General features: G+C 41.2%; 2 protein-coding genes across 2 annotated transcripts in view; one reads left to right on the top strand and one right to left on the bottom strand.

Moving 5' to 3' along the window:
• The first annotated feature begins 653 nt into the window (after positions 1–653).
• Positions 654–15,361, top strand: ccdc3a (coiled-coil domain containing 3a). Its single transcript, XM_086201048.1, has 3 exons — positions 654–1,413; positions 1,918–2,095; positions 10,681–15,361. Exons 1-3 carry the CDS (start codon positions 1,007–1,009, stop codon positions 10,984–10,986), a joined length of 891 nt encoding a protein of 296 aa, XP_086057174.1. The 5' UTR covers positions 654–1,006; the 3' UTR covers positions 10,987–15,361.
• Positions 15,362–15,693: 332 nt separating this feature from the next.
• camk1da (calcium/calmodulin-dependent protein kinase 1Da) overlaps positions 15,694–27,370 on the bottom strand; it is a 72,114-nt gene continuing 60,437 nt past the window's right edge. Inside the window, exons 7-11 of the mRNA XM_086201047.1 lie at positions 24,715–24,827; positions 24,328–24,406; positions 24,108–24,195; positions 23,615–23,879; positions 15,694–23,477 (exon numbers count right to left, since the gene is read on the bottom strand). Coding sequence (XP_086057173.1) covers positions 23,353–23,477; positions 23,615–23,879; positions 24,108–24,195; positions 24,328–24,406; positions 24,715–24,827 — 670 coding nt within the window. The 3' untranslated portion in view covers positions 15,694–23,352. The remainder of the gene's footprint in view (positions 23,478–23,614; positions 23,880–24,107; positions 24,196–24,327; positions 24,407–24,714; positions 24,828–27,370) is intronic.

Below are 27,370 nucleotides of genomic sequence, written 5' to 3'. Positions count from 1 at the left end.
GCCTTATGTATTTACACAGAGAATAATCAACCAAATAAAGACAAGTTTTAATGAATATTGTCAGAATACTCGCCAGGCACATTGTGTGAGTAAACTATTTCAATCTCATATTTATTCAACATTATCTCTCATTATCTCATTATCTAGAATTTATGTCATTCAAGAGTATTACTTAAACTCCAGCATCAGCCACAAATTTCCCTTAGAGATCCTCAAAACCCACTGAAGGTACTTTGACACGTACTCAAGCATCATTTCAAAGATTCTTTGAATTTCCTCAAGGAGACCCTGAAGAGTTTCTGGATACGGGAAATGTCTGAGCGTATATTAGGTTTTCCAGAATGAAATTTCACAGATGTTACCTTTGTTCAAAGGAAGAGTTACTTCTCAGCACAAGAGGGGGTAAACAAATTATGTCACTAAGGGGTTAAATGTCATATTTTCCAGAAAAATAAACCTTTTAGCTTCTCAAGTCATGATTTAGTTTTTTAAAAATTATTATTAAATCGGGTTTTACAAACAAGTTCAAAGTCTTAAGGCCCATTTAGCTGATTTGTCAACAATTAGGCTAAACGTTTCAATCACCACACCTGAGTACGTCATATCGGACCCTTCCTTGAGTCCTTGAACGCAGCACGGGTGATCTCAAGAGAAGCCCCTCACTTTTGCACAAGACGGATGACATGGAAACACCGAGATGGCAGCAACAAGTTGGAGTTGCTGAAGTTTCTGCAAGTTGATTTTATTGAGCTGAGTTTGGAAGAAGTTGCACGGCTGGTAATTGGATGAATGTGTGTGGTCGAATGTAGTGTGAAAAGTTACCCTGCATGCATGTTTTGTGCATCCTGAGACGTCAGGTAACACAAGTGTTTAGAACTTCACATGCAACTTTTTGATCACATGTTAAACTCACTTGAAGGTACTTGGACGCATCGATTCAGATAGATTTTTTAACAAACGGTAACTTGTGCCAGTGATATCACCAACAGGACGTCTTCATCCCGGGATGTGTGGCACGCTTCCTCTGCTCGCAGCGCTCTGCGTCTTTGCGCACCTGGACACTTTTACGCGCGGCTGCCAACTACCGTCCGAGTGGCGGCCGTTGAGCGAGGGCTGCCGAGCGGAGCTGGCGGAGATCATCGTGTACGCCAGAGTTCTAGCAATATACCGGGAGCCCATGAACGGCGGGGCGGGAAGCCTGTACAACTCGCTGCCGTTTGGGTTCGGATACGGCTACGAGGGCGCGGAGGAAGGGCTGCTATACTCAGCGGAGGTGGAGCTGCTGTGCGATCAGGCCTGGGGCAGCATGTTGGAGGTGCCGGCGGGATCCAGACTCAATCTGACTGGACTGGGTTACCTGTCCTGCCAGTCACACACCGTGATGGAAAACTACTCTTACTTTTTCTTCCTCAGGTGAGGATTAAAGAATTAACACCCCAAGAATTTTTCTCAGACATTTAGACTCTGAACCTTAAGACTGAAAAAATGTTATTGCTGCAAATTCGAAATAAACTGCATCCCATTTGTGTTCGTTTGACAGACAGTGCGATTTGCAAATTATTTCATTGTTTTCTCTGGTTTTGTGAGAGTAGACAGAGTTGTGCTATAACTTCAGACATTTACTTAATTTTGTCAATCTGGGGCGTTTTTTCCCTGCAAAACAAACCTGGAGCTCATGAAATAGGGTAGTAGTAGGAGTAGGAGTAGTAGTAGTAGTAGTAGTAGTAGTAGTAGTGGTAGAAGTAACTTTTATTTGATCAGTTGAATCCCGCTGAGGTAGAATCCTATTTTTATGAGATACCTGGATGTACAAAAAAAAAAAAAGCTATGAGGAAAAAAAATAAAATTCACTTGTTCTAAACTTGGAGCATATTCTAATTTCTCCTCCCTGCTTCCTTTTAATGATCTTTTTCACAGAATGGACAACAACTACAACATCCTTCCCCATGATGTCAATTTCCAAGATGCAATCTTCCCTGACACGGCTGAGAACAGGCGCACGTTCTCCAGCCTCTTCCAGTTCTCCAACTGCACCCAGGGGAGCCAGCCGTTCCACACCTTCAGCCCTGAATGGGACACACAGGAGGACAGCAGGGTAGGGTGTCCCGTTTATGTTTGTTACACACAAAAACTCCTAGAATGCCAGATAGACTCTCTGATATAGAGGGCTGCAGCTGCTGCCATAGAAATACCTGCTGTTTCCTTGTTTAGTTGAGATCAAAAACAGCCTAAACAGGTTGCACATTCCTCTCTGAAAACAAAAACCTTCATAATTGCCACTTGTTGTGTCAGGTCAGCTGTCTTGGTGTTTGCAGAGCATGATAAACCTGACACCATCTTGTTACCATGGAGACAACAGATTACCATCCAGATTAACAGCAGGGAACATAGAAGAAGTCTGTTGTGGAGTGTTGTTGCTTCTGGGCTTGAATCTACCCTGGTGGTAAAAGTGAGGAAGTCAGAGGAAACTCTGTGTGTGTGTGTGTGTGTGTGTGTGTGTGTGTGTGTGTGTGTGTGTGTGTGTGTGTACACCTAATCCTGAGTTGAGTTGTGACTCTGCCAAGAGGAATGTGGTGTGGATCAGCAGAAGAACAGTTTTACATGCCTCGGGCACTGTGTGCACATGCATACACACACACACACACACACACACACACACACACACACACACACACACACACACACAAACACGTTTATGTAAGTTACCTTTAAAAATTCGTATTTTACGCACACACACACACACACACACACACGTTTATTTAAGTCACTTTTAAAAATCAGTATCTTGCAACATATTCTGCTATCCCCAATTCAGTGAGTTTTTGTGTCCTTGAATGTGGATTAAGTCATACACACACACACAACCACACACACGCACGCACGCACACACACACACACACACACACACAGGAATTGATTATTCTCCTAATAGATTCCTAGCATGTGATTGGTCTCGTGGGATCATGTGTCCAGCGCTGAGGATCAAAGACCACTCGAGGACTGTCCATTTGGCTCCTCGGGCAGACAGGATACTTGTTCTGCTAGGGTCAGAGGTCAAATAGCAGAGATCGACATCTCTGACAGACCGAAGTTTGAAAGCGTGTCTCCGTGTATGCGGCAACACATCCTGCTGACCGCAATGTAGAGATAAACTGACCCCCGTCACAGTGAGAAGGGGGTCTGCGGACATTTATTATCACACCTTTACCCAGCAGGTTGAACTTCTGACAGGACGGGACTGAGAGGACTGACAAGTTCCCATCTCAGGTCATCAAATAGTGTTGCTTTGTCCAAGTTCTTAGAATTTGACACTGATGCACAAGGCTCTATCTGAGGATTATATCCTTCCTAATCGATGAGTTTTTCAGTTGTTCCCCTGAGATTAACTGGAACCAAGACATCTCCATGAATTTCCCTGTAATCCCAACCAAAAACTAGGACCCTCTCCATTGACCCCCTTTTAGCAAATGGATAGTATTCTGCCTTAAAAGCTCTCAGGTCTACTTTTTTCCAGGACCAGTTAAGGTCCCTGTGTAGGACTGCATCCATGATCCGAGGCATCCATTTCTAAAACTCCATCATCTCCCTAAAATTTCCCTCAAATGTCCCCAAAACTCTGAAAAGGTACCTTGAAACGTACTCAAACGTCATTTCAGTGGGTTTTTCATTCATAACAAGACCCTGTTTTACTTAGGGAATGTTTTTGCAAAACGTTTCAATTTGTTCGGACGGAACGGTCAGAGTAGTGAAAGCCGCATACACCAGCTGGAGCGGCCGAACCGTCATGGATCGTCAAACTGTTGTTCCATACGGTGCCCAAATGCGTTTGTTGCGCAACGCCTACTTCTTTTGACCAGTGTGACGGTTGTGCACCACGCCCAAACATGGTGCAGTTTCCTGGTCCCAGCATTATGGGAAGAGTAGACTTGGGCACGCAACAGGCGCAAATGGTAAGCAGCAGGGTGTGTTTCAGCTGTACACACAACGAGCAAACAAACGCGAAAGTAAAACTGCAAGGACATACATCGAGGGCATGAGAACATGTGGTGCCTATCACCTGCTGTTGGCCCGCTCACTGTAACTAGTAGACAGGGATTCACCCTTGATCACTCCTGTCCCCGTGATGAACTATAATCCTGACTGCTGAGTGTCCCAAAGCGTGAGATACAAGGCAAGCAGGTCAAGTGTGAGTGCACCCCAACACACTCAAAGACCAGCGCGTGTTGGCGATGTTGATGGTTAGCGGAGCAGCCATTGACTCGAGAGCTGATTCAGACCTGCCTTGAATGGACTTTGACATTTGAATGATTGCTGACTTGACTGGCGCTGATTGTGATGAAGCGTGGGTTGACCGACCTGTCACACCGCCGACAGCAGCCACAGAGGATGACACAGTTGAGAGTTTCATTAAAAAGGACAGATGCAGCAGTGAAGGAGAAGTGCAAGAGGTGGTAACATTCTCTCTCTCTCTCTCTCTCTCTTTCTCGCTCTCTTTCTCCGGGTTTGATCTTTAAGGGTTTGCCTATGCTATGAGGTCAGCGCTCATTCAGGGGACAAGCGCTCGCATGTAGAGGCCGTGACCTTCAGGCAGGACGGGTTGCTGTTTGACTTCAGGAATTCATGCAGGAGAATGTAGCAGAATGTCCTTACCCTTCTTTGTCTCCCCGCCAGTATCTACTTTACGAGTTGTGTCTAAAAGATCTTAAAAATGTTTCCATGGCGACTACACACACTTCAAGCTCTCAATACATCCTTCATCTGGAAAAAAAAAACCCAAAACACCCGACATTGATGTTGGGAGGTCTTCTGGTTTCAACCTCGTGGGAACCAGACGCCTCTCCAGAAACAGACAAGAGACTTCCTCCTCTCCACTGCCAGAACCTTCAATTAGCTTTTCTTCAGAACTTCCTCTTATCAGGAGTTGCTTTTACTGTGAGCCAGAGGTAGAGACGCTGGCTGTAAACGTCCCGCTCTTCTCTTTAAAGGTCTCTTTTCAGCGCACTTTATTTGAACAGTGGCATTAGAGACCAGTAGGATATGATAGCAGGACAACACATTTCACGCTCACTCCTCTATCAGCTCATTTAAACACCCTAATGATATGTAAGAGGATACTCACAAGCTGCAAGTGTCACATAAACACACTTTCTGACTCTCGTAAACATTTTACGTGGATTCTCAGGGGGGATAAAAAGAGGACAACACAGGCTGCCTGTTCCAGTTAGTCATAAACACTAAACCTCTGGATGACTTCTGTGTGTGTGGGTGCGTGCATGTGTACATGTGTGTGCGTGTGTGTGGGTGCGTGCATGTGTACGTGTGTGTGCGTGTCTGAGTGCATGCACGTGTACGTGTGTGTGTGTATACAGCTATCATTGGGAGGACATTTTTGTCAGTCCTAAATTGACTTACCACTTTCCCTGTTTTTGAACTTCACTAATCTCCCAAGGGCTCCAGAATATTTTGTGCTTTGATTACAGAAAAAATCTGAACATATCAAGAGAAAGGTTAAAGCACTTACAATCCAAACAAAACAAACAAAAATGTTGCAGTACAAGAGCATCCATTCTAAGTGCATCCATTTTTTAATTACATGAAAAACTGTCTTTTTCAGACAAAAGCTGAGAATAACATATTAAATAGATTTCATATATTGTAGGTGTTCACTGAGTTGACTTTTTTCTCTCACTCCTACTTTAGATGGTATACTATAAAAAAATACATAGCTAAAAGCCACAACCAAAGCATGCATCCGCATCCACTGCCTGGCTGGAGTGGACCCCCTGGAAAACCACAACATTGATGTGTCTGCTGTGTCCTCTGCTTTCTGTAATGTCACAAGCTGCTGAAGAGCGCCCTCTACCACGTGGCAATGCAAGCTGAGGACATACAAAAATGTCCTCACTGTCCCAAAATGTCCTAAGATGATTTAAAAAACTCAGATCCATTCTCATAAACACACACACGCACACACAAGTATAATAATAATACTGCAGGGAGAAGAGGAGAACCCCTGGCTTGTTGACGTCAACAGTCAGGCTCTTGAGATGCTAAGTGTGTGTGTGTGTGTGTGTGTGTGTGTTTGTAGGGGGTAGTGGGGGGGGACACAGTAAGTCAGAGAAGAAAGAATTAATACTCTGATATAATGCTCTGAAGCTACGAAACTAAATGAAAAGTTCAGGTTCAGGTCAGGCTGCGCACACAGCGCTCTCTCTGGAACCAGCCAGTTATGAAGTTCTTCAGATTACAACATATATTCATATCAACCGTATTGAAATCAATATACATTTTCCATGTAATCCCTGAAAAATCATTCACTCCTTCTATCCACTTTATTTAAATACTTTTCAACCTCCTTTGGACCCCAAATGACTTCAAATATTTTGGGATACTAGAAACTCCTTCACTTGATCCATTACACAGAGAAAACTATGCTCCAGTACTTGATGATTGCAAGAACAATTTTCCACCCTTCCACTATCTCCTGTGGGAAAAATCACTCTTGTAAAAGTGAGTAAACTTATGTAGTTCACTGGTGTTTTCCAAAATACTTCCCACGTAATCCTCCTGCTTCATCTCTAAAATACATATCAACATTTATTTGAAATAATATACTGATATCAGATGTAAAAGCTAGTTTGAGATTTAACTCTTTTTTTAATATATGAATCAGATTCATTCATGCTTGGAGGAGTTTTTTTCCCAGTATAATCCACATTTAGGGACGTTGCATTACACATTTGATAGAATGCAGATATAGAATTCATCAGTTCCCTTTAATCCCGTGGACGTCTCTGGAAATAAAACCATTTTCTGGTCTTTGAAATCATTTCAGGAATGTGCTTAAAAATTCCTGTTCCCAGATTTGATTTATACTGCGCTTGAGTAGCTTGTCAACTGTGCTACTTCAGTCAAGAGTGAAATCTTACAGTCATATAGAATTCTGACTGACAATTCTACTAATGCGTCTTTCACTCTAAAACCAATTTAGGCTTTTGTGAAGAAGAGAGAGCACATTCCTCTTGCTGAGGAGCCAAATGCAGTTCTTTTTTAATGTGAAATATGATGTCGTTAAATTAAAAAATCAAATTTAATGAGTTCATTTGTTTGGCACTGTAGAATGTGTATAGACTCGGGCCCGACTGATATGGATTTTTTTTATTTTTTAGGGCCAATGCTGATTTTGATATTAGGGAAAAAAATAAAAAATAACTGATAGATCGGCTGATTAAATTTTTTTTTAAAAACATTTTTCATATAAAAAAAGACAAAATTCCTGCTTTAGATTGATGATTTTTAAGACTGCCAATGCATCATTCGTGGTGCCGTGACTGACTCGGTTAAATAATTTTGCAAGGTAGCTAATATTTAAGCTGGGTTACTGCTCGGTTTTAGTCTAGCATGCGCTGTTGGCTTTTCAGTACCGTGCACGACTTCACTCTCTCTCTGTGGGGTTGCTTTGGACATGAGAGGAGTCAGAGCGCCCTCTACTGGACACATAAGGACATCATTACTAAGAAAAACACCATATTAACGGCATTTTAAATTACGTGTTAAAATCGGCTTCAGTCGGCCAACGTTGGCCGATTACTAATCATGCCCTAATGGCTACGATTGGCTGATTAATCGGTCAGGCCCTAGTTAAGGCTCTTTTGTTGCGAAAAATCCGAGATTCTTTGGTGTTTATTGCGACATTCAAAGTGTCTTTATAACACTCACTTTGCAATATCAAGAACAGAATTTCTCCTCCTTGAAAAGTCATATTGGTTTTAATTCAGTAATTTCTTTGCCGTGACATTTCAACACAGCTACTAGCTCAGTGCAACATTGACATAATCCGGTTAAAGAGTCAAAATACTAAATGTTTGGCAATTTACACATCAAGGCAACATGGAGGATAATAAGCTAATTTCCTTTACAACGGATTGCAGTTTTTATATAAAAACAGGCGGTAGCTTTGGACTGTAAACCACAGTGTGAATGTAGAAAATGAACAAAAACAAGGAATCTGGTGCCATTTAAACCAAAACAATAACCTCAAAGATGATAAAATGCCTGGTGCTAATCAGTACGTTCTTAACAGCTTTCACATTTGATGTAGTCTTTTAATCCCAATATTAATGTATAATGTACTTTTTTTTTTTGGTCAGTGTCACTCTTCTTTTTGTGCTGCTGGTTCTCTTAAAATTGAGTGTGTGTATGTGTGTTTTCATGCGTCCTTGAAATACTGTTTAGACAGATGATGCTTAACAGGAGGCAGGTAATAGCCGGATGTTTTGACAGGTGCTGTGCATGTGTCTGCTTGAAATGTCCCACTGAGAGCCGTCCGATGACTGAGTTCAAACTGTAAAAAAGTACCAGCATTATGTAACGTAGAGTTGTGTTGAATTAATAAGAAGATGAAAAAGAGGTCCCATAAAGGGCCGGTTTGCTGGAAAGCACAAAACTCTCAAAGGTTTTAGCTTTCACACGACGGGAATGGAAATTAATTGCACATTGAGTCAACTGACCCTCATGAACTTAATAACATTGTACATTTAATATATATGCAATATGAGGCCATTTTGCAAAACATGGTCCCTCTTAGAGGTACAGTTTAAAAAACAAACAAACATTTACATCATCATGCACTAATCCCAGTCCAACAAGTGCAGCTCTGGTTCTTCACCAAATGTGGAAAGCAAACTGTTTGTTACACCTGTAAATGAAGAAACCACCCCACATTTGAGGTATTTTGGGACCTTTTTGGCTTTAGCATGGATGTCAGTACATTAAATATGGAACTTGAGCCATTGGTTGGTGCATGAAGCATAGAAATATTTGGAAACAGATCTTGGCTCATGTGACCAAGAAACAGAAAAAAGAATCAGACACAGCAGAGCTGCCTGGAGGACTGATTGGTGTGTACATGTAACCATTCCATCCATCCATTTTCTATACCGCTAATCCATTGGGGGGGCTGGAGTCTATCCCCGCTGACACTGGGCGAGAGGCGGGGTTCACCCTGGGCAGGTTGCCAGTCCATTGCAGGGCCATCAGGAGCAATTAGGGGTTCAGTATCTTGCTCAAGGATCAACTTGGGGAAGTGAAAATCGAACCAACAACCCTTTGGTTGCTAGACGGCCACGCTACCTCCAAGCCATGCCACCCCTGCATTTTATGCAATAAAATGCTTGCAGAAAAAAGAAAACCTCAGCTCTGAGGTAGTTGCGTATATCATGACTCCAGACCAACTTCAACTCTTAACAAACGAATCCTTAATTGCTTTGCACATTATCATAATCATTGATTATTCCAGTTTGTTAAGTTGCTGTAATTATTTGTGTTGCTCATTTGACAATATTACTAATTATTTCATGATGTGATTTCAATTCGATTATCTGTGATTGATGAGACGCTCATTAACAATCGTTTACATTCATATTATCATCTCAGTTCGTTTCACAATTATCTCTAACTCTGAAGAACATGTCAGTCAAATCATCAAAATGAAATTAAAAATGATACTTTTTAAAAAAAAAATGCGGAAAAGGTAAAGCAAGTGTGCCTGGAGAATACAAAACAAAGATTAAGCTTAGTGATTGTTATTTCAGTTACATTATTTTATTGGTCAATCAACAGATATGTTGATATAGGTGATGTTACACTTATTAGCTAAACTTATTGCGCCTAAAAAGTGAGCAAGTATTTTGTAACTGGTGAGCAAGCAATTTTTGGAATTGCATTACAAAAGATAAATATTTCAAGTTCAACTTCTTTTACACTAAAAGCTGACTTATGTAAAAATGATCATTGGTAAATTTAATCCCCAAAAGTGTATAACTATTACAAATACTATTACATTAATATTGATATATTTAACTTGAGAAAATATACTTTCCTTAAACTTTATTTAGGAACTTGAAGGGTTGCTCTTTTTAAAGGCTCACCTTAAAATTTGTCAAACTTGTGTGTGTCTGATAAAGTATTCTAGTGGTATCGAGGCTCATACATAAGGAACAATGATTATAATGCTGCAGTACGTGTGTTGTGTAGATTTTCCAAACTTTGTATATGTTCCTATGACATAGAGTCCCACATGAACTTGCGCACGCACACACAACACACACACACACACACACACACACACACACACACACACACACACACACACACACACACACACAAACACACACACACACACACACGCTCACCAATGGAACCATGAGAGCACTCACCCCTGTTAACCCTGCTGGCTCAGATCAGCTGCTCCATCAATTAGGGGCCCTGAAACATCAAAGTGCGCGACCCTCACGTTGTCAGAGAAGGATGGGGGGTCCATGGGGAGATACACATTTATGTTGCATAGGCACACACTCACATGCATCTTGTGTTTTTGATCCAGCAATTTGGACAAATTTAAATGACAAGGGTCATGATCTCGTCTTTGCATCCATCTGTGAGAGGAGCAACATGGGCAAAGACAAGAGACACAACAGATCAAAAGACCTTTTTCATTCTTTCAGAGAGGCGGCTGTGAAGATCATGTGACCGGCGCTCCCACACTTACACACTCGGCTGATGAATGACGACAAGGCAACTGTTGCTTTACTGCAGTTTTGTTACCCTGTAGAGAAATAAACAGTCCTCCTTCCTGGATGTTAACTTACTCCTCTGCTTTCTCTGTCCTCTTCCCTCCAGCTGCTCTGTTCTTCAGTGCAGGCTGCGCTCTTTGAGGAGGAGGAGCGAGGCCGTAAGCTGCAGGAGCGCCTGGCTGCAGTGGAGCGGAGGAACAAGCAGCTAAAGGAGCGTGTTCGCAAGGTGAAACGCTCCCTGAGGAACGCCCGCAAGGCCACTCGCAAGGCTGAGCAGGAGGCGCAGGAGCTGAAAGAGAAGCTCAAGGCTGCTGAACGCCACGCGGGGCATCACCTCAACACCATCACACAGGAGGAGCATCCGCCAGCACGTTATGGAGGCACAGCGGTGCGCCAGAGAATGCAACTTTAACCAATCAGTGTGGAGATGGAGACTGCTGGGCGGTCTCTACGGACAAACGAATATAAAACGCCACATATGAGTTAACAAATAATCCACATAGTGCTCTTGTAAATAGACTACTGCGCTATTTTGTAACCATAAGGCAACACTGAGTCAGTGTTAATTCCTGGAGAACTCAATTTATTTTAGAATGATACTTTATTGTTGTTGCTGTCTGTTTTTTTCCCCAACAATAAACTCGCTAAAGATGCATTCTGTAAAAGAGAAGAAATCAGCAAAGACAGGAAACAATAGATCTACTCACGCTGCTAGAAGGACATGAGAATTAAAAACTTCATTCAAAAGAGAGACGTTTAAAGATATAAATATGATACAATACTACGATACGATATGATATGATTACAAAATGATTGCAATGTGATACGATATGATACGATCCTGTGATATGATGCAAGCGCAGGTGAGGACACAGACAACAATGAGTAAGAACAAGAGGCAGTTTGAATGAATGAGAACGTAAGATAGGATATAAAATACAAATAGGACAGTAAATGTGCACAACGTATTGTAGAGATCGTGCATACATCTACATATGAAAACCAACCCTAACTGCTGTAAGTGCTCATCAACATGCAATCATGGTAGAAGTGTTCGATGCTCCAGAGGGTCAAAACACTCGTGTGATTTTGGCAGGGTGATTTAAGGTTTGGAAATGTTACAAACTCAGTAATCTCTAATACTTTAGGAATATGCTCTCAAAAAGTAATCTAAGCCTACACAGGAAATTGTGCTGTGCCTCTACTGGCAACCACTGTTTTTGAGTGGCAAAGAAGAATGGATTTGATATCAGTGAGGCAGAGTTGGCCCAATGATAGCAGCATGGTGATACTGTACGGTCAAATTTTGCCGATGAAAGATATCCAGTATCGAGGCTGTAGTTTGAAGAGTGCAAGTCAAAGTTTATGATAAAATTTTGTTTCATGGCTTCATGCTCTGAATGGATTAAATCATGTTTTGCAGATTCATGACATCATATCACAATAATACAGTTTTAGTCGTATATAAGTTATCCTATCACTATGTCTCGGCCTTTACAAAACTTTTCCAACACGTTGATTTCTGATCATTTCTTGGTATTGGCTGAAAAGCAAGTTTTGGTATCAGAATCTAAAGTCCAAGGGTGTAAATTCTATCATAACATCTCTATTCTATCAGATTAGTCAAAATGGAAGTAGAAAAGGCAGGGTTATCCTGATTTTTATTCACTTCAGGAAACCGGGAATCCTACATTTCCCATAATTCAATTTGAAAATGTCTACACAACCTCAGATATAACACATTCCCTCTCAAGAAGACGATAACCTTACAAAGGATGACTCAATATTTAGCTGCAGGGGCATCAGTCTTTTGAATTTTGCATTTTTTTTGCAGGCAGACTCTGGATATTTTGAAAACGCCCATCAAAAAAGCTTTTTTCTCTGATCACGACCGGAGTAATAATCAAACAGGGAGCAGCGTGGCTGAGATAAACTTCATCACTGTTTACCTACAGCGACAAAGACACGTTAACTTGTACATGAGTATTTTTGTATGTATTTTCTGCATATGATATTGAAATTGGATGAACACCGCTGTGGAAATGCCAGTGTTTTGAGGTACAACACAAACATCTGGGTCACTGGAGTCCGAAACAGCCACACACATACATACACACCAAGGTTGAGCTAAGCTCCTACAGCATCACACAGTGAGTGTAAAGAGAGGTGAAGGTCAGAGGCGACACTGTATGTGTAGATGTGTAGTGTTGGAGAGAGGAAGCGTGTGTGTCTGGTTCATCAAGTGAATGGAATGTGTTTGTGTGGGCAGCAGTGTTCTGAACAGCAGGACGGCACCGAAATATTCCTCTAATTCAGCCTGAAAAAGAGAAAGCTCTGGAGGAAGGCGAGCAGCTGTCACATCACAAGACCACAGTGACCGCAAAAACACATCGCTGGAAAATGAAAACGGAGTGACAGGGTGGATGCACGGCAATGGCAGAGCTGTTGTGTTTCCAGGATGACCAGTGATGAGAGGAATAATGCAGCTCAACTATGACCTGCAGGTGCAGATCAATGATCCGTTGGTCCATGAAAGCAGGACTGTCATGACAGAGAGTTTATCAATCTGTGATAATAAATTCTTGGGTCATAATTAACAATGTTGTAGATTATAGGGAGGACTGAAGTTGTGGAAGTTCTGGGTGTCAATTTTCTACTCTGTATGCACCGGTAGTGACAGTGGTGAGGTGAAAGGTCACGAGAGAGCCACCATGTCAGTGGACGCCGCTGGGCCGAGAATTTTTTTAAACATTTTAAAATTTTTGTTTGCAGACAAATATGATGCAGGAAAATGTATCACTTTGGGGCACCGACTATGTTTCATGCACATTCCACAGTAATTTAGGGGTCATGTAGACAGCATATTTAAATTTCCAATTTTGTCTTTTTGAAGAATTTCGTATTTTCTGATCAAGATGTGGAATATGATGATATTAGTTAGGGCTAAGCAGCATTCTTGGCACTTTTTTTAACAGCACAATCAGAATAGGCCTCTGGAGCTGAAGGTTTTAAAAACAGTGTACAATACTGTAAGAAATGTGCTAACTTAATGCTACTGTACTGTGTAGCTTGCTAACAAATAATTCAACTCTCATTTATCTTCCCAAAATACATTCAAAGTTGTATTTATTATGAAAACTATCATAACAAAAAACACTTGACATGAATGCATGTCAGGGGAAATATATTGGAAAGTCTCATAATGTTTGAAACAAAGGACACGATTTTTAGTGAAGCCAAGTAAAAAAGCTTAGACAGAATATTGTCCTGGATTATAAATGACAATATGAATAAAAATGAATAATAGTAGCTTACCAAGTGGGTGTCATTCTGGTATATGGATCTTAAATCATGCAGCATCAAAATATTAATTTGCAAATAAGGACAAAAGCGGAGCCTGAAACTAACTGTCTGACACTAAAAACCAATAGTCCAAATTTAACTGTTGCAGCATTTTTTTGGACTCTCTATTAGGTTATTAAAATCATTGCAGAGAAACCAATGTAGAACGTCTTTTTATTATCAGTTGGGAAGAGCAGCCATTTCAGTAAATTAGCTGTTCCACTCCTCTATCATTCCTTTTTTCCACTGTACATTTACCACTTGGTGTCTTTCCCTTTTTTTTTTAACACAGCTGATTGCTCCTTTGCATCAAGGTCAACCAAAACGCCGAATGACTCCCAGAAGCAAAAAAGAGTTTAACAATCCGTCTCAAAGCTTCAAATTTGCAATGTAATACAGCCGAGTGAGCGAGTTGTAGCCCTTTTTTGCTGACAGTAATTATATTTCAAAAGAAGCTGTGGAGAAGAGTTCTGCAGTTAGACGAACACGATCTTGTTGTTTTGAAGATCATCAGCACCAGTTATTGCAGTGCAAGTGCATTTTGAGTGCAAAACATGAAACCTCATGGACACCCACCCTCACCCGCTTGTGTACTCACAACTGTCTCTCCAGAAGATGAAATATAAATCAAATTACTGCCCACGTGGAGAAGGAAATGGTGCAGCAGCGTGAGGGAGAAGGTTGAAGCTCTGAGCTAAAATTATGATTAAAAGTTTGTTAAAATAGCAGAAGGAACAGGAACTCTGCACTCAAACATACTTGCAACTTGACAACAAGCATCAACAAGTTTGACGTGTGTGTATGGAGGATGTTTGAACCTGCTTCAGCTGTGTGTGTGTGTATGTGTGTGTGTGTGTGTGTGTGTGTGTGCATGTTATTGAGCATGAGCGTCCAAGGAATATGTTTTTGTATCAGAGGGATGAATAATTTTGAATGAGTCAGTCAATGCTGTGCGTGTGTATGTGTGTGTGTGTATGAGAGAGAGAGAGAGAGAGAGAGACAGACAGACAGACAGACATAGAGAGAGAGGCAAATATCCAACCAGGAAAGAGGCAAAAAAAAAGGAAAAAGAGGAGGAACACTCCAAAACTTAGTAAAAAAAAACATGATTATGTGAGCAGAGAAAACACAAACCTTGAGGCGATGTTCTGCTCTGTGGGGAAAACAACATCACAAGCTTTTTCATTTTGAATGAATAATGTAGCCCGTATCAGCACTAAAACCCCCCAAATTCGGTCTTATCTGCAACAATACATTCACATAACGGATGATTCATCTCTCTATTAAGGTATTGTCAGATACATGTCAGGTTACACGAATATTCAAACGCATTTAATGTTCAAAATTCGAAATTAAAGACACACTAAAGTTGTGTCGCGTGCAATGTCCTCATCTCCACTTTCTACACCAGCAATTACTGACTGAACTCATTAAATAATCATTAGTTTCTAGTCACAGTTGAGTCAATAATGTATCCCAGCATGTGCCAATAAAGGTAACAACTGCCTCAAGTGTTTGCAACATGGCATCTTTCTACTAAAAATCTGCTTTACACCATAATTCTGTCAGCTAGATGATGGCCAATGTAGTAAGAGTGTGTCTGCTTTATGACCCCAAGCACAGATCCTGCCATTGCTGACATACGAGGTAGAAATGCACAGTTTTTGATAACAATGCAGATGTTCACATGTGGGAAACACACAATCATGTAATTATTGGTGGAAGTTACAATTGTTACATCTGCAGATAAACAAAAAAACACTCACAAAAACAGATGTTACGATCATTCAGATTTTTATTCCAGGAGAAAGATGAACATAACAATCAGTAGCTCTGGCCTGTGTCGTCATGGTAACTCTGATATGTGCACATGATTGTCGAAGGCATCGGATATACAAGCCCCATTAACAGAAAGTCGTCATCATCGACATCACAGCACAGTAAGTGCAGCAGGCAGCGCCCACTCAGAAACATGAGGGTGTCGTCAGCGTAACGACGGTGCACAAGAAGGGAGGTTGTTGTGAACACATGCAGAGAGTAAATACAGCCAGCTAACTGGGCAGGCTCTGGACGAGGACACCCACAGGGAGACGCCGAGTCCTAATAACTTTAGAGTTTCAGTTCTACAAAGCAATCTCAAAGCAGAGATTCTGTAATCAGGTTTAGGTGGATGTAAGGCTTTTAACATCTAAAGAATGGTTGCTAGCATGGAAGCTTTGCATGGGTTTTACTGAGGCTAATGATTTAGTCCACGCTAGAAGATGCTAGTCCCAAAACTGTGACTGTTGAATCAAACTACTTCATTGTTTAGTCCTAGAAGTCTAAAACCAATCAGGTATCCAGCCGAGCAAGGTAGCAAATACATTTACAAGTTAATTAAACATGCAGTACTGTAGTAAATTAGCATTTACATACCATGTCAATAGCTGTATTTTACTTACTTGGAGGCAGACAGGGAAAGCCTCAGCTTGGAAGACTTGCTCAAATTAAAATAGTTAAAATCAAAATACCAATCAAACATTACCTTCTTAAAACGGTACTTAACTTAACCAGGCTTACAGTCACGTGAGTCATACAAGGTAAGCTAACAACCAAGGTAAAGCAAAGCATGTCAATGTTATACTTACGACTTCACAAAAAGGAGAAGTCATTTATATATTTTTGTATTTGTTTTGCATGGAAATGTTTTGCGCCATTTGCCAAAGCTCCCAAGAACAATGCTTTGATGTAGGTCACGTGAAGGCTCCTAACCAAAAGACACATCGAATGTATAAACATTTCGAGAGCTTTTGAGTGCCAAAACAAACACCACTTATTTTTCCTAAATGACCAGAGAGGAGAACTTAGGATGGATTTCTTCGCAGACATCGATCATAATAGTCATTACAGTGTTTCTATTAGTGTTTATTTAGCGTGAAATGTCAAATTGTTGTATTTTTGTTCATTTATATCTCTACAGGGACCTAACCATGTTGCATCTACAGTAGCCAAGAAAAGACAAATACCCTTCTTGGACAAATACCTTTCTTGTCATATGGATTTACAATTTTACACAAAGTATCTCCTTTAAGCATTATTGTCATGTATGCCACAGATATAAATAATATATTTGACTTCTGCTCTCTTAATCCCACATGTTTAAAGACATCAATAGCAGTTGGCTAAATTAAACAATGAGATCTTCCTCCAAACTGTTTGTAGAACTGAAACTCAATTTTTATGTACTCAAGCAGCTCAACCTGTGTACATCATTTCATAATACAGAGATACTAACATTATACAAGGGCATATAAGATTATGCAAACACTCATGGTGAATTCTTGAAGCACTTTTTTTGACATGCTTGTGTTTTCGTCTTTTGTGACGATGCCCTTCGGCGGCGTCCTCTATTTAGTGTTTAAAAAAAGGTCCAGGGTGTGTGAGCTCAAAGGCGGAAGAGCGGACGAGAGCGAGTCGTAGCCGCTCCAATTCCGTTACAGTGTGTTTCTGAGTTGGTCGCAGCTTTGGATTTCTTCCGTTTAGAATGGCAAAGAACGTAAGCCTGAGTTCAGTAAACAATGGAAACAAACGGCGAAGTGATACTGGAACACTGATTATGGCAGTCACACAGTGTTGGACAGTACATGAGAGCAGAGGGGAGTAAAGGGGATTTCAGCTTTTTCTTTTTTTTTTTGTACAGAAAACATTCCATAGAGAATACAATCAACTTCCCTCGCAACGCACACTCATTCATCCACTCACATACGCCTAAACATTTGTAAATACTATATTGAAAATGATCATTTATATTCACAATCTATTTACAGAAGCATGATTCATTCAGAAGCTTTCCAAAAGAAATAAAGAAGAAAAAAATAGCAGACAAAAAAAAAACAACAACCCTCAGAGGAGTGTGATCCTGAACCCTCTGCCTGCCTCGCAGCACATTCGTAAACCCAAAACATCCACTGAAGTGGACGACGTCACATTTAATAAAAAATACACTTACAACGTTGGCTGATAATTCAGTAACATCTTTGCACAAGAGAAACACCTCTGACACCACTTTTACAACGTAGCTCATTCAATTATAATAATATCAATGATTGAAACTTCTTAGGGAGGGTGCAGACTTTCCAAAATGTTTCTATTCAGCTACCTTGTCTAGTTTTTTCTTGACTACAACTGCTAATGATTCCTTCTTAATACTACATCCAAGAAAACACATGGACAATGCACTAAAATGAGTTTTTAAAAAAATGCATAGCAATCAACGGGTATGTATACATCATTACAATGACTAATCATAAGATTAAGTTGGAATAAAGCCCTTACATGGTTAAAAGTTCCCCTCAGTAACACAGGTTTACATGAGACAACTGCAAAGCCCCAAGTCAAATAAAAAAAGTTCAATTCCGACTGTGTAATCATGCGGTAGAGAGAGGTGATGTCATTCATTCCACTTTCTGAGACTACTTTGACACGTTTCCACAGCAATTCAAGCAATCATGTCCCCTTTGCTTACGCAACTTGCTCTATCAAAACATGTCTGCAACAAAACTCAAATATAATTTGCCAACATGCATCGAGTAAGTGCAAACAAAAACTACTAAAAAAAACCCCCACAAGAATATCTTCCCTTGAGTTTCTGCTGATTTGCCTACGATGAATCTTCAGCTGACCAAGACAAGAAGTTTGCATCGATGCTCAGTTGAGGATTGAAAGACCATGTTTCAAATCTAAATTCTAGGAGTCTTTCTCGAAGGCCTTTTATCAATGACGAGTGCCTGACATACCACTATAAGAAAAGAGAAGGTTGGGATTAAAATGAATGAATTCTGGCACGTTTTCCCCATTTGTCAACTTTGTTTGGAGATTCAACCAGTAACTGTATTCAAGGGCAGACGAAATCATGTAAACTGAGTATATATCTACACTTACAGTTCGTTTGCTCTGGTCTGAATTAGCTGATGAGTTGATAACTTGGTTTGATTTAGCTTTATATTTGGAAAAACCCAAGTGTACCAAAATTTGAATTTTATTCATTGGTTAAATGTGTCTTGTGTGGGAGCAAAACAGCTGATACAGGAGGAAGGTTCTGGGTTCAGGACTAAAATCTATTTTTGTTCCAGATATCTTCTAGGTTTTGAGGGAAGCTGCTACATTCGGCGTGTTCTTCCACATCCCAAACTGCAAAGCGTACCTGGTCACACAAGCTTTTAGAGTACACCTATCGTTAGAACGTCTAAGTCACAAAACAGTTGCACCCGAATTTATGACCTAACCCCAACCACCTTTAAAACAGGTATCCTGGTACTTTCACACCTTCCTCGTTATCAAACTCTCGTCCGTTTTCTCCCACGGTGCATATTTTTTGTGCAAATACAGCACACTCCCTCAGTACAGTTCCAATTGAACTCTGGTGTAGTTCACTTGTAGCGAAAAACCGATCTGGCCTAAGTGCCACCCAACTACCAGTGTACTCTGAAATTTGGAGCTTAAACAACTCGTAATCAGATTTACTTTGCATTTATGGATGTGCAAGAAACATTTTTTGGCTCAAAGCATCCCAAGTTAACAAACTCACCAGCTAATTAAGACCAGATACTCAGTGCTACTCTACTGGACTCTACGCTACTGCACTCTACTACGGTTCTGTTGGTTTTGATTTAATCAAACTGAACAAGGAAGGTGTGACAGCTCCTGGAGCCCTTGTTGAAGTGGTGACCTAAGTCTGGTTCTAGGTGTTCTGGTACTGATGGGTTTAAAAAGTAGGTGAAACATCTAAAATGCAGAACCTTCCTCCAGTTTTACTTTCTCACTCCTGCACCAGACTCATCTGACCAACAAGCACAATGACGGTTTGCGCTGGCATATTTCTGCCTGGTATCATACATGTTGGCTCACTGGGGCAATAGAGTGCAGTATATACTAGTATATAGTATACAATAGTTGTTATGTGTTTTACCTACGATGACATGTCTAACATCTGCCTTGATAAAGACCTATGACTGGATACCACGAAGAAGTCTAATATTCCCACTAGATGGCGCCAAATTCACAAAAACACAAATCTTCCATTGAGTAGCTTTAAACAACATTTGTATAAAATATTTAGTTACAATAACAACAATGGGAAGGAACACACTGTTCCAGATTATGTGACAGTAATACAAATCTGTAGAAATCAGCTTGAGGGAGACAAATTCATAAATAACAGTATGTCAATTTATCAGATCAACAAGCAGAGCCAAACTAAATCCAGACATGAAATCACATCCAATACAGATACTCTTCAGCAGCACTCTGGGGAGGAGAGATGAATGTATATTTATATTAAAGAAAGGCAGGTGGTAACTCATTTGGAAGGGATCCTAACTTCCTTCTCTAGATTCATTTGCTGCTGGAGTTCAGCCCTTAGCTCCCCTTGACTTAGACAGCTTCATGTTTGACTGTGGTAAGTAATTCATCAAGTAAAAATACACCCGATTTTCTTCATACCTAGTTCTGCTCTTTGGCTACGATTCACTATAAAGGGATAGGTAGAATTGCATCTAATGACAATCTGATATGTGTAAGAGAGCACCCGACATTGTTCACTTTTAATTTTCTTCTTTCTGAGCTGCTGGAAAAGGCTACCACTACCACTGACATAAGCTAAGCTAATATGGCCATGTCTGAGTCACAAGGTCACATTACACTATAGTCCGTCAACTTGAAAGGACACTCCAGGTTCAGGATGCACATCCCGTTTGTTTTCCATGAGAAGAAAAAAGGAGCCTCCACACTTTGGCGTATACTCGTAAGCACCAAAGTAATCAGGTACATTCTTCGAGTATCACTGGGGGAAACAGCTCAAGGTTACGAGCACGACACTGCGCGTTATTGATGGACGGTTACGAGCACAACATTGCGGGTTATTGATGGAAACTGGATGTACATCATTCCAGCGGGTGATGAAAGACACTGACCACAGAACAGACGTATCAAAACTCTGCCTTAAGAGACCAGACCAGACTGTCACTTCTCATTCCCTCCAAAATTACTTTGGCGATTTCGTAGTGAAATACTGGACCATTTAATTCTTTGTCTGAATTGGGTTCAGTGGACAAATCGCTTTTGGCCTTTCGATTGCAGATATATGGGCATATATACTGAAGATGCGTGCTTTTTTTATTACTCATAATTGCTATATTAGCTAGCTTGCTAACCAAAATAGATAGCCAAGTGCAACCTTGTGCACATCTATATATTAAAGAATTCTTCATTATAGAGTATAACTATTAAAATTTGACTTTGGTTTTACAGTGGACATGTTGCGAGTTTCCCCTGATAACAGAAATGCCAGCCATCTGTTGACTTGGCAACAATGAAACACAAGTTTTTGTTTATAACTGTAATATAACGATGATAAAGACTATTTTTTTTATGAGCAAGAATAAAATGCATCTGAATAGATACTTAAATTATTTGCTTCAAAACACCGCTGTAACATGAGTCTCCTTGCTTGGATAGAATAGCGTTAACATTTCGTAGAGAGCAGTGTTCCAGTGTTCATTCACAGAAGTCAAATACTTCAGTACAGTTTTGAGGTTACTTGTGCTTTGCTTAAGTATTTCGATGTTCCACTCCACTAAAATTTGAGTGAAATATTATGTATGTCATTGTTACAAGTAAGTCAGACAATTTAATAATATTGTGTGATGCTCACATGTACATGTCAAAAAAGCAACAAATAAGATAAATATAGAGCCCCAAATCGGGCCATATAGAGTTGTAATAGCGACCAAATTCTGAACTGTAATCGGCCCCGATCATCTAGCATCGGTCAGGGCTTCTGGCTTTGCAACATGTGCGTGATAACTGTCTGCTTTCATCTGAGAGCCACAATGAGGGGAACAAGTTGTGCACATGCCCAAAACTCCAAGGAGGGATCGCCAGAGTCTTACAATATTCAAGTCAGTACGAACCTACAATAAGGACACAGCTAATGTGCCTCAAAGCCTGGACCAACAACACTGTCAGAGACAACCTAAACTAGGAGGGGTATTCGCTGGAACACAGTGCTGCTGCAGTTTTCCCTGAGCACGACTGAACGGGGAGCAGCTTGACAATGCAAGGTGAGATCATGGCTTCATTAGAGGGCGAAGGAACAGCAGCAGGTATCTGTTTTGGATTTTGACTCAACAAAGGCAAGATACTCTCAACAAAACCATGACAGGCAGCTAAATGTAGCTAATCTGGCAGATACAGTTAAGCCAATGGGAGTTTTCATTGTCCTTGGTTTGAGAAGTCAAATATGTAGTCACAAACATTCATATACCTCCATTTCTTTACATCCTAACCTGCTGCATGTTTCATAGTAACCTGTATGAGTCCCTTAAAGGGTGATTGTTATAAAAATCTTATAAGAAAATAATAAATTTTCGGACAATAAAGAAGTACAATGCTCTGACATCCACTCTGTGTTTTTTTTTTTTTATAAAGGTTTACAATCTCTACTCTCCCTGTCTGATAAACATAGGTGGTTGGCGATTCATCTGAGAACATAATTTGACCCTCTCTGTGCAAAATAGATAAAGCACTAACTTTCTCAACAGTCGTATGGTACTTTTAAAGCACTTCTTAAAGCACAAACAGACAGACAGGCCCGTATAAAAGGTCTTAAAGGTGCCATGTGTAGCATTTCAACACGACTCATTGTCATCTTTCCAAAAATGTAGAAGCCTCTTCTCTGCAGGGATCTCTACTTGCACCAAACAGAAAGAAGTCGCTGCAAACTGAGCTAAAGACTTAGCATGAACATATTTATGGTAGAGATTAAGGATAGTAGAAATCACAGGGATTCAATTTAGAGGAACGTTTGAACAATCAATAGCTGGCTGAGGTAGAGGCGACTGATCGTCTGGACAACGGTCTCATTTATTTATTTGCGATAATTGTACCGATGTAGCTCTACCAATTTGACAATGATGTTTCTGTACACATAGCACCTTTAAAATGAACAGCAATAATGAAAAATAAAACATTCCAGTTGCCAACAGTCAAACCCAAGTTAAAAAAGCTAACTAAAGTGGTGCAGGAAAGACCAGATTCAAGAGGGAAGTTGATGTTGACATTGAATATGATGCAGTGCAGTGGACGCCCATCTATCATTGCAGTTAGTTGTAGCCGATTGCAGCTGCCCTCTTAAACCTCCTCAGTGAGAGTCAGTGGACAGGATGCCTATACTGCGTCCTGTGGCTAGCTGGTGGGCATACACTATGGCGCTGTGTGGTTTGAATCAGTGGGTCAGAGTTGAAGTCCTCTGCTCGCTCTGGAGCAGGGCGGGGAACTGGCTGGGGGGTTGGGGGGAGAAGAACAGTGAGGAGAGGGAAGGACGTTCCTCATCTCTTTCCATCTCGTCACCTCCTCACAGCGCTGTGGCCTCCCAGCTGGTTCCCCGCGGGACCTGGCGTCACTTGGTTTCTGTGAGGACAGGGGCAGGGACCGCTGAGGGGTGTGGCCGGGTCAGCTCTACCCCCGCAGCAGGAGATGAAGCTGCAGACGCCAGACTGCAAGGAGTGGCTGGCGTGGTAACACCTGAAGAGGGATGTCAGGTGGATCAGCAGAGGCTTTAATTGTATAGAGGGTGTATTGTTTTCGCAACAGTCTCACAAAGGCCTTTTGAACATGCTGTAATGCACATATGCTGCTTTCCTGATACTGTTGATACTCACATTCCTTGCGTGGAGCTGCTAAATTGTTGTCTGTGGCTGAGGTTTTGCTGGCAGCTGAGCTGGTAGTGCTCTGGCTTGGTGCCGCCTGGCCTGTGTTCTGGCTCTGAGCTGGCTGGCTCTGGCCCCCCTGGCCCTCACTTTGGGCCACCTTCTGCGTTTGGCTTGGCCTGGTTGGTGGGTTGGAGGCATCCATGCTGCTCCCCATACTGCTGCCAAGCTGAAGCCGCCGCATGTGCCGAACCACGGCGGTGGCATTGAATGCTTGCTAGAGAAAGAAGACGGAATGAAGAGAGCAGATGGAGAAAGAGGTTAGAAATGAAACAAAGCTCTCAGAATTATTTTTCCTTCGTGTTACAACTTCACACACACACACACACACACACACACACACACACACACACACACACACACATATATTTATACATATATATATATATGTGTGTGTAATGTTCCCTGTGGAGCTTATCCAAAAAAAAAAAAATACACAAATTACCCTCCATTTGCTCTTGGCGAAGTTTTTCTTGATCTGCCGGCTGACAGACTCATGGATGTTCTTGCAGAGGGCCGTATCTCCTGCGATCCTGACACACACGCACACACACACGCACACACACACATAGACAAATTTTCACTTTATGACCTTACATCAATACTGACATTGATTTTCTGTTTTTGTGTCAGCCTGTGTTTGACACACTGGATGTGTTTCTCACCAGGGGTGTCTGAGCGCCTGCTCACAGGTGAAACGCTTGGTTGGATCTTTCTCCATCAGACTGCTGATGAAATCCTTGGCTGGAAGATATTATATTTATATACATTTCATTTATTTGGTTTTGGTTTTTCTGATAAAAAAATTGGTAACACTTTACAATGAGGGTACATTAAAAAGAGTTACTTAATGCTTCTTTAACTGTTACTTAACAGATAACCAGTGAGTCAAGTAATCATTTACTTCAGGTTAATCCTATTGCAGTGTATATAACTAAGCATTATGTTACAAGCAAAAAATCGAATTAGAAAACATCAGCAAGCGTAACTCCTCTGCCAGGGAGGCAACGGCCAGCCGGTCCAGGGGGAGAGGGGAACGGAGGAAGGCTCACCTGAGTCGGATATGTCGTCCCAGTACGGTGCATCAAACTCATAGTCAGCTTTCAGGATTTGTTCAAAAAGCTTGGAGTCGTTTTCATCATAGAACGGGGGGTAACCACACAGCCTGCAGACGAGAGGTTCCCTCAGTCAGTCGTTCTTATATTCAACACGTGATGAATTGGGGGTGTTGGGTGGTGGGTTCAAGCAGGTCATCTCATATAAAATACTGTTGTATAATTGATGCCAAACAATTACAAGAAATGTTGTGTCATTTAAATAAATTCACCTCATGGTTTTCGATGACCATGATGTTTGAGTGCCAATTCAATTTGTGCGTCAATTTTCTTTTTTTTTTTTCCTGGCGAAAAAATTTGATTTGAAATAAATGTTCACCTTTGCTTTACTCACTTGTTGGATTACTTGTGTTTATGTCGTCTGCTGCACAGATAACGCAAATAATGACAAGTAATATTAGTGTCCTCCTCCTTCAGCAGAAAATATGGAGTTTTGCCCCCAATTAAATAGATTAATAGCTGTCAATAACCAATTTTGAGGTCTTGTACCCAGATGTGTTGAAAAATGGGAGTGAGGGGTTGGTACCAAATTAGTCCATATTCTAAATAATATTAATACTGTAAGTAGTTTATAGTATGGAAGTATAAAACTACGTCCAGGTGCTTCTTTGCTTAAGTGGTTATTAGCGGATTAAATTCAAATTTGAGCAATAAATTTACATATCTCCCACATACATGCTTCAGCGCCCTTTGAAAACCCTGGACTGAACATAAAAAAATGAAAATATACATATAAATATATATTCTGTTTAAGTTGCTAAACTGGTAACTTTTAACAGTCATTACACATAAAAACGATGTCACATCAAAATTCTTGTACAAAACTTTTTTTTTAACTATGCATCCATTTTCTTCTGCTTATCCTGTAAAGGGCTGAGGTTCACCCTGGACAAGTCACCAGTCCATGGCAGGGCCAACACATATAGACAGACAACCATTGGCTCTCCCAGCCACGCCTACGGTCAATTTAGAGTCTGGATTAACCTGGTCCCTCTTGATTTCTTTGGACTGTGGGAGGAAGCTGGAGTACCAGAGAGAACCCACACAGGAACAGGGAGAACATGGAGACTCCACACAGAAAGATCCTGTGCTGCAGCCGGGGCTGGAACCTGGAACCTTCTTGCTGTGAGGTGACAGTGCTGACCACTGCACCACCGTGCCACCCCAAAACAATTTTAACTAGGACAAATTACTTTTATCTAATTACATTCAGGAATTTAGAAACAATAATTGACCTATTGATTCACAATGAATTCACGGAATCAGGATATTTTCCTGTTATATTGCCTCCAGCATCCTCTTCTGTCGCTGTTCTATCCGTTGCTTGATGTGCCACCACATGACCTGTTATGGCCTTATCGGCAATAGTTGGCTGTATCACCTTAATCAGGCTAACATGAGCTCACTGGTTCCCAGCGTTCTAACAAGAACTCCAGTCTGAGTCTCCATAATGAGCCAACTGAAGCAACAGCAGAGCCGCGTTGGACCAAAACATGATCCGCGCCTCATTACTGCAGCTCTGAATGCACCGAGAGATTCTCATAAAAACTCATTAAAGTGCCGTTCTTCATTCACACACATCCATGCACACGCACAAAGAAAACGCAACAGGAAGACAGGATGGAAGGCTCGCCCTGCTGCGAGGATATAAAAGGCTTTCTAATATTTTTTTCTTTCTCATTTGGTTACACACTCACCTATCATTCAGCTCAACCTTCACTCCACTAAACACACACATGAACACACACAACCACACCAGGAAGGAAGAGAGGAAGGAAGGTTCAGCCTGGTGTGAAGAGATGCTTCTCTTTTGTTTTTCTGCTTTCACGTTTGGCTGAAGAGACTCTTGCTCTTTCTCTCTCTCTCTCTCTCTCTCTCCCTCACACACACACAAACACGCACGCACGCACACACGGGTACACGCGCGCACACACACACACTTAGAGTCCCAGGTGATTATCATGGCTGATTACCTGATGTGATCTTTCCACCTGAGCAGCAGCTAAAATCTAACAAGGTCTGAATCTCAATGCTAATTGTGCTAATTGCCAGCAGGGAGACGTGCTTTGTGTCCTTCTCTCTCTTTCTTTATTTCTCTCTCTCTCTCTCTCACTCTGCGCTCTACCTCTTTCACACACACTGACTTGTTCTCCACTGTGTTGCGATTGCGACAAATTCTCATTTTACTCAGTTCAATGTAAATAAATAAAAAAATCAATTCCACACCTGGTTTCATAGGCATACAAGGACACACACACACGCGCCCACACACACACACACACACATACGCACCCACACATGCACTGGGACACACTGATCTATATGATTTTTTTTGGCCACCTCGCATGATCTGTAACCCATTAACCTGCTGCTGATCTCTGCCCTTTTACTTCTGACCCCTGATCAGATCTAACAACCCTCAAGATATTGACACACATACACAAACACACACACACACACCCAAACATGCACGGCACCTTAAAATTATCATAAAGTGGTGTGTTTGTGCTTTGGGCATCAACATTCAGCATTGTACGCTGCGCATTAACACACTAGAGCACAAACAGATGCAAAGACTCTTGAATATGCTGCG

Source organism: Aulostomus chinensis, chromosome 4 (assembly GCF_037954235.1).
Source record: "Aulostomus chinensis isolate RoL2024-O1b breed Wild chromosome 4, RoL_Achi_v1.0, whole genome shotgun sequence".
Taxonomy (NCBI): Eukaryota; Metazoa; Chordata; class Actinopteri; order Syngnathiformes; family Aulostomidae; genus Aulostomus; species Aulostomus chinensis.
This window is presented reverse-complemented; position numbering and strand designations above follow the sequence as displayed.